Source organism: Thalassophryne amazonica, chromosome 16 (genome assembly GCF_902500255.1).
Source record: "Thalassophryne amazonica chromosome 16, fThaAma1.1, whole genome shotgun sequence".
Lineage (NCBI taxonomy): Eukaryota > Metazoa > Chordata > Actinopteri > Batrachoidiformes > Batrachoididae > Thalassophryne > Thalassophryne amazonica.
In genome coordinates, this window is record NC_047118.1 from 86,154,986 (window position 1) to 86,167,502 (window position 12,517).

The 12,517-nt window shown below is 40.2% G+C and overlaps 1 protein-coding gene across 2 annotated transcripts in view; it reads left to right on the forward strand.

Annotated features, from left to right (window-relative positions):
• fbxl16 (F-box and leucine-rich repeat protein 16) overlaps positions 1-9,672 on the forward strand; it is a 214,522-nt gene extending 204,850 nt beyond the window's left edge. The window contains exons 7-8 of one of the 2 annotated variants that reach the window (XM_034190559.1): positions 9,341-9,485; positions 9,580-9,672. In XM_034190559.1, coding sequence (XP_034046450.1) covers positions 9,341-9,485; positions 9,580-9,583 — 149 coding nt within the window. In that variant the 3' untranslated portion in view covers positions 9,584-9,672. Of the gene's footprint in view, positions 1-9,340 lie in introns of both variants that reach the window. The other variant, XM_034190558.1, reaches the window with a different exon arrangement.
• Positions 9,673-12,517: the final 2,845 nt, after the last annotated feature.

Below are 12,517 nucleotides of genomic sequence, written 5' to 3' on the forward strand. Positions count from 1 at the left end.
CTGCAGGGTGGGAAGCTGATTGGTGATTAAGCCAGGAAGTGTTTGCTGATTATGTACACCTTTGAGTGGTCTCTCTCTGTGTGGAGTGGTGGACTCACATTATGGTTTCTTCTTTCACAGACTTGGTTGTTCGCGGCCATCTGGGGGGTGTCGGCGGGGTCCTCGGGTCCGAACTGTTCTGGCTCCGGACCGTTTATGCTGCTGGGAGCGCGCCGTTTTTCCACCTCGCCAGACCGCGCACTTATTGGTTATTAATTGAGCACTCACTGTTATGTCATTAAATTCTGTTATCCTTTGAACCGTGCTCTGCTTATTTTATGCTGGGTCCTTCAAACGCTGGTTCGGTGCTCTGACCGCGTCCGACACATAACACTTCTGGTTGTACTACATCACTTAGATTGAAAAAAAAATGTATGATTATTTAATTTTGAAAAATTTTTTATTGAAATAAATTTGAATAAAATTTCAACACATTTTTATTTTTTAGCTTGTCGTGCCCCCAAACTCACATCACACATTAATAAACTCCAGCTTTAAATAAAAAGCTATTGAGATATTGAGATGAGATGAGATGAGATATACTTTATTGATCTGGTCTTGTTAAACCTGGTCTTGTTAGGAGAGACGGCATCCATCCCACTTTGGATGGAGCAGCTCTCATTTCTAGAAATCTGGCCAATTTTCTTAAATCCTCCAAACCGTGACTATCCAGGGTTGGGACCAGGAAGCAGAGTTGTAGTCTTACACACCTCTCTGCAGCTTCTCTCCCCCTGCCATCCCCTCATTACCCCATCCCCGTAGAGACGGTGCCTGCTCCCAGACTACCAATAACCAGCAAAAATCTATTTAAGCATAAAAATTCAAAAAGAAAAAATAATATAGCACCTTCAACTGCACCACAGACTAAAACAGTTAAATGTGGTCTATTAAACATTAGGTCTCTCTCTTCTAAGTCCCTGTTGGTAAATGATATAATAATTGATCAACATATTGATTTATTCTGCCTTACAGAAACCTGGTTACAGCAGGATGAATATGTTAGTTTAAATGAGTCAACACCCCCGAGTCACACTAACTGTCAGAATGCTCGTAGCACGGGCCGGGGCGGAGGATTAGCAGCAATCTTCCATTCCAGCTTATTAATTAATCAAAAACCCAGACAGAGCTTTAATTAATTTGAAAGCTTGACTCTTAGTCTTGTCCATCCAAATTGGAAGTCCCAAAAAACAGTTTTATTTGTTATTATCTATCGTCCACCTGGTCGTTTCTGTGAGTTTCTCTGTGAATTTTCAGACCTTTTGTCTGACTTAGTGCTTAGCTCAGATAAGATAATTATAGTGGGCGATTTTAACATCCACACAAATGCTGAGAATGACAGCCTCAACACTGCATTTAATCTATTATTAGACTCTATTGGCTTTGCTCAAAAAGTAAATGAGTCCACCCACCACTTTAATCATATCTTAGATCTTGTTCTGACTTATGGTATGGAAATAGAAGACTTAACAGTATTCCCTGAAAACTCCCTTCTGTCTGATCATTTCTTAATAACATTTACATTTACTCTGATGGACTACCCAGCAGTGGGGAATAAGTTTCATTACACTAGAAGTCTTTCAGAAAGCGCTGTAACTAGGTTTAAGGATATGATTCCTTCTTTATGTTCTCTAATGCCATATACCAACACAGTGCAGAGTAGCTACCTAAACTCTGTAAGTGAGATAGAGTATCTCGTCAATAGTTTTACATCCTCATTGAAGACAACTTTGGATGCTGTAGCTCCTCTAAAAAAGAGAGCTTTAAATCAGAAGTGCCTGACTCCGTGGTAACCCGTAAGTTGGAGAGGAAATGGCGTCTCACTAATTTAGAAGATCTTCACTTAGTCTGGAAAAAGAGTCTGTTGCTCTATAAAAAAGCCCTCCGTAAAGCTAGGACATCTTTCTACTCATCACTAATTGAAGAAAATAAGAACAACCCCAGGTTTCTTTTCAGCACTGTAGCCAGGCTGACAAAGAGTCAGAGCTCTATTGAGCTGAGTATTCCATTAACTTTAACTAGTAATGAGTTCATGACTTTCTTTGCTAACAAAATTTTAACTATTAGAGAAAAAATTACTCATAACCATCCCAAAGACGTATCGTTATCTTTGGCTGCTTTCAGTGATGCTGGTATTTGGTTAGACTCTTTCTCTCCGATTGTTCTGTCTGAGTTATTTTCATTAGTTACTTCATCCAAACCATCAACATGTTTATTAGACCCCATTCCTACCAGGCTGCTCAAGGAAGCCCTACCATTATTTAATGCTTCGATCTTAAATATGATCAATCTATCTTTGTTAGTTGGCTATGTACCACAGGCTTTTAAGGTGGCAGTAATTAAACCATTACTTAAAAAGCCATCACTTGACCTAGCTATCTTAGCTAATTATAGGCCAATCTCCAACCTTCCTTTTCTCTCAAAAATTCTTGAAAGGGTAGTTGTAAAACAGCTAACTGATCATCTGCAGAGGAATGGTCTATTTGAAGAGTTTCAGTCAGGTTTTAGAATTCATCATAGTACAGAAACAGCATTAGTGAAGGTTACAAATGATCTTCTTATGGCCTCGGACAGTGGACTCATCTCTGTGCTTGTTCTGTTAGACCTCAGTGCTGCTTTTGATACTGTTGACCATAAAATTTTATTACAGAGATTAGAGCATGCCATAGGTATTAAAGGCACTGCGCTGCGGTGGTTTGAATCATATTTGTCTAATAGATTACAATTTGTTCATGTAAATGGGGAATTTTCTTCACAGACTAAAGTTAATTATGGAGTTCCACAAGGTTCTGTGCTAGGACCAATTTTATTCACTTTATACATGCTTCCCTTAGGCAGTATTATTAGACGGTATTGCTTAAATTTTCATTGTTACGCAGATGATACCCAGCTTTATCTATCCATGAAGCCAGAGGACACACACCAATTAGCTAAACTGCAGGATTGTCTTACAGACATAAAGACATGGATGACCTCTAATTTCCTACTTTTAAACTCAGATAAAACTGAAGTTATTGTACTTGGCCCCACAAATCTTAGAAACATGGTGTCTAACCAGATCCTTACTCTGGATGGCATTACCCTGACCTCTAGTAATACTGTGAGAAATCTTGGAGTCATTTTTGATCAGGATATGTCATTCAAAGCGCATATTAAACAAATATGTAGGACTGCTTTTTTGCATTTACGCAATATCTCTAAAATCAGAAAGGTCTCAGAGTGATGCTGAAAAACTAATTCATGCATTTATTTCCTCTAGGCTGGACTATTGTAATTCATTATTATCAGGTTGTCCTAAAAGTTCCCTAAAAAGCCTTCAGTTAATTCAAAATGCTGCAGCTAGAGTACTGACGGGGACTAGAAGGAGAGAGCATATCTCACCCATATTGGCCTCTCTTCATTGGCTTCCTGTTAATTCTAGAATGGAATTTAAAATTCTTCTTCTTACTTATAAGGTTTTGAATAATCAGGTCCCATCTTATCTTAGGGACCTCGTAGTACCATATCACCCCAATAGAGAGCTTCGCTCTCAGACTGCAGGCTTACTTGTAGTTCCTAGGGTTTGTAAGAGTAGAATGGGAGGCAGAGCCTTCAGCTTTCAGGCTCCTCTCCTGTGGAACCAGCTCCCAATTCAGATCAGGGAGACAGACACCCTCTCTACTTTTAAGATTAGGCTTAAAACTTTCCTTTTTGCTAAATCTTATAGTTAGGGCTGGATCAGGTGACCCTGAACCATCCCTTAGTTATGCTGCTATAGACGTAGACTGCTGGGGGGTTCCCATGATGCACTGTTTCTTTCTCTTTTTGCTCTGTATGCACCACTCTGCATTTAATCATTAGTGATCGATCTCTGCTCCCCTCCACAGCATGTCTTTTTCCTGGTTCTCTCCCTCAGCCCCAACCAGTCCCAGCAGAAGACTGCCCCTCCCTGAGCCTGGTTCTGCTGGAGGTTTCTTCCTGTTAAAAGGGAGTTTTTCCTTCCCACTGTAGCCAAGTGCTTGCTCACAGGGGGTCGTTTTGACCGTTGGGGTTTTACATAATTATTGTATGGCCTTGCCTTACAATATAAAGTGCCTTGGGGCAACTGTTTGTTGTGATTTGGCGCTATATAAAAAAATTGATTGATTGATTGATTGATTGATCTCACAGTGGAGAAATTATGTTTACACTCCAGTTACCTCAGACAGCAATTAGTCCACAGTTATTACTTGTTTACCGTAATAATGGCACACATCAGAATTAAAGACAACACATACACATTTGACATTGTTTATGTGCACTATGTTTGAAGAAGTCCGTTATCCAAATTGAGGCATTGGGTGAAGGTCACGCAGCAACCCTGAGATGCGCCACCATCAGCTTGGGGGGAGGAACCTGGGCCATCTGCAGCTAAAACAGAAGGGGGAAGGAATGACGTGAGCAGAAGCCGGAGTGTTGGGTGTTTGATGGGGGGTAGGAGGGCGGTGGGGGGAGTCAGTGGAGCATGCTTCAGTCCTATGAAAACAGTTTATTGTCTTTGTGAGTTGAGATAAGAAACAGCCAAATGTTCCCCAGGCCAAAGACATTCCTCTGGAGGAAAACAGTCGGGCATTACAGGCTTGATAAGCCTGTAATGTTGTTGTTTGAGCAGTGAAAAACACTTTTAACAGTTCCACTTGAACAACCAAATCCCAATTATGAATTAAGAATATTCTCAATTATGAATTAAGAATATTCACCGGCCTCTGAAATCTTCAACTTCAACTGCAAGGCATGCATCTGCTCCAAGATGTCATCCAATTTGCGTCTGAGTTCAAGAGTCATCGCAGTCTGAGAATGCACTGCTTTGCCAACCAATCATGACGGACAAGCGAGGGGCTGTGGTTCTTGATGCCGCCGTCTTGCCAATTTTCCGGTAGATCAGGGCAGCGCATAAGCCAGAAAGTACCAGCCCTGCTACCATAAGACTAAAAATGAATAAATCCTCGACATCCTCAACGGAGAAAGGCGCCAAGCATGCAATACGCCAAGACCCCCAGGAGTTGAGAACATAGCCCACAGGATGCGTTCCATCTGGGCAGGTAGGATCCCCCGGTCCTGACCTTCTTGTAGAAAAAAATAGTGTCAATTGTGTTCAGAGACCAGCTGATCAATTCCATGGTTAATCCAATAGTAGTCCAATAGATCCAGTATCCAATATAATTTGAGGAATTCACAGTCTGGTGAAGTAGGGACTTGAAGGTTAAAGCAGAGAACAGAGATAAGGGAGGGTGGAGAAGATGCGATCGCCCTCGTCGGAGTCCCAAGCTGAATGATGTTATTCAAATTTATTACAATCAAACTTCATAATTATATAATAGTACATTTTTCCAATCTAAGTGCTGTAGTGCAACCACAGGGAGCTTATTGATGTATGATGTGAGTTTGGCTGCACTACAAACCATAAAAATGACACTGAGTTTTCATCAAAGCGTTCCTTTGGCCATGGTAATTTGTTGACGATCCCTAAACTCCAGTCACACAGCTGGCTGCACGTCATGTTCAGTGTAATTCATAAGGAACGTGGGATGTCTCATCTTGGGTGTAAAACGGTGTAGGGCGGTTGTAGTTTGTTGTTTGCATTACAATGTTTGGAAAGAGGTATCATTTGATTTAAAACTGTAATTCACTTTGAAGTCATGAACTCCCTTTGGCTGCTCCCGTTTGCACTCAGGGTCTCCACAGCAAATCCAAGGTGGATCTCCATGTTGATTTGGCACAGGTTTAATCAAATATTTGAATATTTTTCCAACTTATCTCTCATTAAATGATGATAACCGTAGGCAGGTGGTGGCAGCAGACCTCTACACTTTGTAGTAGGGTCACATGTGGTGCATATATATTGAGTGCACGTTTTAAAAATTGCGGCCACATTTAAGTAGATTGTGCACACAGTGTTTTAACACTGGCCCAGAGATTTTGTTTCTGCTGCCTGCCCCCTCCTCTTTGCAAAACATGTAAATTCAAATCAAATCAAATCAATTTTATTTATATAGCGCCAAATCACAACAAACAGTCGCCCCAAGGCGCTTTATATTGTAAGGCAAAAGCCATACAATAATTACAGAAAAACCCCAACGGTCAAAACGACCCCCTGTGAGCAAGCACTTGGCGACAGTGGGAAGGAAAAACTCCCTTTTAACAGGAAGAAACCTCCAGCAGGGAGGGGCAGTCTTCTGCTGGGACTGGTTGGGGCTGAGGGGAGAGAATCAGGAAAAAGACATGCTGTGGAAGAGAGCAGAGATCAATCACCAATGATTAAATGCAGAGTGGTGCATACAGAGCAAAAAGAGGTGAATAAAAAGAAACACTGGGTGCATCATGGGAAACCCCCCAGCAGTCTAAGTCGATGTCAGAAATTGCTGCAAATTTGTAAGTGTTCTTTGTGGGTGTCCTTGTTGTCGATGCGAAGGTACCGCTTTATTTCAAGAAAGCGGTTACGGGGCATTATGGCTTTGATAACCGGGTTGCCAAATCTATTGGCCCACATGAATCGCATGGCACCAACATAGCCCTTGGCAGCCCTTCGGAATAGGATTGCACAGAGGTGTCAAATCCAGCTTCAGAAAGTAAAAGTCCAGCCACATATTTGTTCCATCTTCCCAATAATCCAGCTGATTGTATTTAGTTCAGCTCTTCAGGCAGGTGGATGAGCTAATTATTGAGATCAACTGTTTTAGGTGCACAAGTAGAAGCAACACATGGGAGGGCTTTTACTTTCTGAAGCTGGATTTGACACCTCTGGGATTGCAAGGAACACCATCAGCTCATAGATGCTCATCTGCCAGCTGGGGTTTCTATGGCCCTCCTGGACTGTGCAGTCTCCGATGGTCAACGACATGCTGATATCCACCAAACACAGGAAGCTTTGTAGGCAAGTCGTGATTTTGTGTTTTCCAAACTCTGTTGGCCCTCCAGATCCACTGAATGCTGTCTGCAGAGTTTCATGAACAGAATAGTCTCTAGTATTGTGGTGGAACCAAACAGTGCCATCTCTTGCTTTCTCTGTGGATCCAGGTGTTATGCTCAAATCAGCAACTTTTTGTTTTTTGCTACTTGGGGGGTTGCCATGCTTATATGTTGATTACAGACCTGCAGTGGGTCTGTAATCAACGTTTCTGCAGCGCGGCTTTGCTTTGAACCTTGAATCAATCAAAGCAGTGATTCGCAGATCGAAGCAGTGCTTCGATCTACGATTCGTAGATTCATTGTTTTATTTCGCTTTATCCTAATTTTTCCCCGCTAAAACCCTGAAGAGCATATGTCTGTGAGTAATATTTAATATTTTTATGTTAAACCGACCTGGTCTTCTGAAACAGTTGATAGATGTATTTGATAACTTCAGCGTTTGTTGTCGTAAAAGAGTCAAATTGCAATTTTTTTTAATTTATTTTTATTCATATATTAATAATAATAGCAACAACAATAATAGTGTACATAATAGACAATAATAGTCAATAATAATAGACTAATAATGTTACAATACAATTTTAGAGAAAGAGACAAAAAGAACCTAATGAAACAAAACAACAGAAAAGATAAAACCATGTAACAATGAAAATGAATAAATACATACAGAAATAAATAACTGTTTCCTGTGAACACCTAGTGACTCTCACACCTCCACTTTCATCCCTGTTTTATTTAAGTTTAGTGACAATTTGTTTCGGTCAAACCATATTTTCAATGTGTTAATTTCTTCAGTGATTTTCTCCAGAACTATCTGCCAAACTAGAAAACTGCTGCATCCTAGTAAGAGCAGAATACTACTGGAATGAATTTGAATAAGGAAAGTTGGGTTTTTTCTCACTAAATGGATGCTGCACTCACTGCAGTTTATTGTCTGGAATAGTCCCAGATTGCATTTCAGAGCTTCTAGAATTCAAACATTTCCATGTGGGTGGTGTTGGGGGGTAATTTTGGGTTTCAGCTTTTTTTGTTTTTCACCACTTTCATCCCTGAATATGTCAATCGTGAGTCACTCCTCTGTTTTGTTCACACAGCTTCCAAACACTGCGCGGCTCTCTGCCGAGTCAAGTTGGAATGATAGAGTCCATTCGTAATTAATAAATTTAAAGCGAAACGCCGTTTAAATTAATTGACACCTCTTTCCAAATGTTGTAATAAAAAGAAACTGCAATCGATCAAAAACATTTTTTCCTCCCAAAACCAGACGTCCTGCGCTAACATGCAGCAGCCAACTGGGCTCAGCTCAGAGGTATGGAGAGACATTCATGACAAAATGTCTGAAAGGAAATGGTTTTGACAAAGACTACAGATTTTATTTATTTTTATTTATGTCCAGAGATCAAGGATCTAGTGACCAATTTAAAATGTTGTTGACATAGAAAACCTGTAAAGCCAACATTTTAGTACACAGAAAATTCACAAGAGGTATCGATAAGGGAATCGGATTGATAAGCGGAATCGATAATGACATCGATATCGATAAAATCTTATCAATACCCATCCCTACTCACAATATAAGTTTGGTGTCCATAGTTCAAACGACGTGTTCAGTTCAAATCTGAGGCAAACATTTTTCATCTTCTACTAAGGTGGATTAGAACTTTTCTTGGTACACATCACCAAATACTGGACAGGAGGAACCTAGCAGTCAATATGACTCACTGATTTGAAAATGCAGCTCTTTCAACCAGACGTGTGGTGCCGTGACATGTCAATCATCTGTGTCCAATCAGAGTTCAGGGGAGTCCATCCAGTGAAACACTCTAGCTCCACCCATGCCCAGAAGTGTTCAACATTTCCTCTTTCACTGTGACTGAGAATTCGACACTTCCTGTTTGAGTGTGAGCTTGCCACTGAGTTCCCGCGAGATTCCATGGGATCTCGTCTGTCAGTCCAGGAAGTGTTTGGCATTTGAACATTTCCTGTTTTACTGTGGACCGCTGTGATGCTTCGCTCATATTCTAATTGTATTAGGGGCCTCTCTGGGACCCTGTCATTCATGGGCCTCTACAATCCTTCTCCTTATTCTCCCCTTTCGGCACCCCTGGCTTGAGCACACTGGCGCATCTATCAACCCGAGAGAGTTCAATGCCCACAGCACACATGTGAATCATGTCAACATTAATCCAATTCAGAATGCTTGTATATTCCATCCAGATAGCAATATATGCTCAGATGCACCCCAAATGGATTTTCCCGTGTTTTAAATTTTGTGGAACCTAGAAGCAGAACCTTAAGGATTTGTCATCTGCAAAAATTAAATGTCGAGCAGCTCTTCTGGGGTAACGTTCCGCTGTTGTTCACTGTGTTTCTGCAGGCTGCCCCCTGCTGACCACCACAGGTCTGTCAGGTCTGATACAGCTGCAGGAGCTGGAGGAGCTGGAGCTGACTAACTGCCCTGGAGCCACCGCGGAGCTCTTCAAATACTACTCCCAACACCTGCCCGACTGCATGGTCATCGAGTAAGATCAGTGAGGCACCCAGCTGACCAGTGACCACACGTCAACCTTCCTCCTCTTCCTTTTTCTCTTCCTCACTCTTTGTCTCAAATTCCAGCTAAGATAAACTGAAGGGAACCTTTCCTCATTCCATCCCTGTCTTCCTCTGCACCCACACTGAAATGACAGAGCAGTGAGCTGAGACGCAGGAAGGCAGATGTTGGGACTTACCAGAGCTAGCGGAAGATGGAATAGCAATGAGCTTCATTTAAGAAGTTACAACTGTGAAAATCATAGTTTCACGTCTAACGACATTATGCATTTCCTTTTTGGAATCAACAAAAGGAAGAAAGTGTTAGACTGACGTTTTTTTAGACCAATTGCAGGCTAAAGTTGAAGGCTGCATCAACATGCCATGTGAAGGATTTTTGTCTCTGAGTTAATATCACGTTAAAGAAGACGGCACACGTTGGCTAAAACATGAATACCCACCTTCATATTTCCATTTCCATCTGTCAGTGAATCAAAGACTGAAGATGATCTAGTTTTGAGCTGGGAAAGACTGAGACAAACACACAACATGCAGACACACACATACACTTCAGATCAGAAGGTGAATAATGCAGAGGGACGTATTATTGTTTTGTGTGTGAGCTGCACATGGATGGATCAAAACTTTTTTCGGATAACTTTTCCTCATTTTCCACCTTATCAGAAATGAACTAAGGAGAAAATTTTCAGAACTCTTGGCATTTTCTATTCTATGTTGGAGGGGAACGTTTATTCCCTCATTGAGTTATTTCACACATTGATGGACTTTTGATTGACAAGGACTACAGTGAAAGCTGATGTAAAGTTGATCCTTTGTGTTCTCAGAGACGATGCGGCAGAAACAAGCAGAAGTCTTTCAGTTTGCAGACTAAAGTGGCAGTGCGTTGTTCCAAAATGTGGGACATTTCATTTTGGACTGAAAATCCTTATTTCAATTTTTTGAATAACTGGCCAGATGTTTTAATGCTTTAATTTAAATTTGTGTAGTTCTGATGTTGCCAATCCATTGTGTGACCCCACCCAGATGAGGTCGAATTATGTAAAACTAAGAACTGAAACAGAACGATGACAACAACAAAAGTTGAAAAAAAATATTAGATGAAATTGTGTAGTGTACAAGAATGCAAACCAGGCTCAGACTACATGACACATTTCATATCCCAGGTTTTAAAAGGTAATCAAGTTTATTGTTGTCTGCTGGTCTGAAGTCAGAAAAACATATGGATCCGTTTTTATGGCTCTGTACACTTCATGGTGACTTAATGACTTATTTCAGTGTAGCTCAACTAATGTCATCAGCACCTTCTCTCAAAATATAAAAACTGTCCAAAGATTTAATATATATCTTCTGTAAATTGAAGATCTTAATTATAATTTATAATAATTGTAATTTACATACTAATAAGGTCCCCCTGTCAACAAAAACCCAGAAATTTGATTCTTTTAAAAAGCTTTCAGAGCATAAAATGGTTTTGAATGTCATGAAATGTATCAAAATAATACAGTAACAACAACAAAAATGCTGATTATACTTGTTTGACTGTTTTAGTAAAGACAGCTACATTTATATTGTTGAATGATGTTTCTGTTCTTTTTGGCAGAGGTATGTTTAACAGTGACTGATGCAATTCTCTTATCTGTTGAAGACATAAAAGAATTCATTGGATGAACCTAATAGAATTATCCAAACATTTGCATTTAATCAAAATACACAGGCTTGATCTGTACTTTTTGGTGGTCAGTGAAAATACAGTTTTGAAATGTTTTGTTGTGACCAAAATCTTAAAACTAAAGTTGTTTAAAAGTCAACTGAAAGACAGATTCAGCTGTTTATCACATGTTTGGAAACAGTTGTACAGGTTTTTTTCAGCCACACAATAAGCCTGACCTGTTGAAGAAAGGTAGCTGCTGTTTGGTGGATTTTGCTGCTCTGCATTATTTCCAAGCAACATTTGAGTCAATATTGCCGTATGTGGCTGAGCATGTTCAAACAACACAACAGAGGGATTAGAACCTATCTCATTGTAAGACGTGTTCTGAAATGTCCTTGGACAAAAATCTCCTGTTCCCTCTGTTCTTCAGAGAAAATATTTGTCCATATCAGTTACAGCTCCATTTGACTTCCTGCTTCAGCACATTGCTATGGAGTTAAAATTGTCTCATTAATATTTGTAAATGCACACAGGGTGATCTACAAATAATCATTGATTTGCAAATGTGTTCAGATATCCACAAATGCAAATTTCATATTTGTAACTTGTAAATTGGTCTGTGCAAATAATGTTGTATTTTCAAATATAAAACTTAATTTGTAAAAAAAAAAATTACATTTGTAAAACTGGAAATTGTATTTGTGAATTGAGTTTCAGCATTTGTGGATCACCAATTATACGCATTCATCGCTTTCCTCTGTGACGTCATTTTGAGACATTCTTTTCGCGAACACAGATCCACAAACAAATACCTACTGATTCACAAATACATACGCACACTAGATATCCACTAGATGGCAGTGTGGTTCCATTCATTGATGTGGCAAGCTGAATTATTTTTTAAAATTATGTGTCCGCGGATTTCATCATGGGAAAGGGGGCGGGGGTGTTAGTGTTGTACTCTTTAACGCAGTGGTTCAAATAAGCGTATTAAACAGCATTGCGCCTGTGCGTGCTCCGTGACACAGACATGCTGCAAAATTCTTCTTTTAAAAACTTGAAAGTTCTAAAAGTTGCTACATTTAGCTAAGCTTCGCACAGGAGCCACACAGCGTCACCGCAGCAACCAACCAGTCCCGCTTTACGACAACTGTCACAACAGCCAGGCTCCGCGGATCTGAGGAAACTGATTTGTATCTGTAACACACAGATCAGTGTCGGCGGACTTATAAAACTTGCATTATGTCTTAAAAAAAGAACGCTTTACGATAAGCATTTTAAATAGTAACGATCACGATTAAAGATCGTGATCGTTACAGCTTGGCCTCTACTGGTGGTTGGCTCTCACTGCGG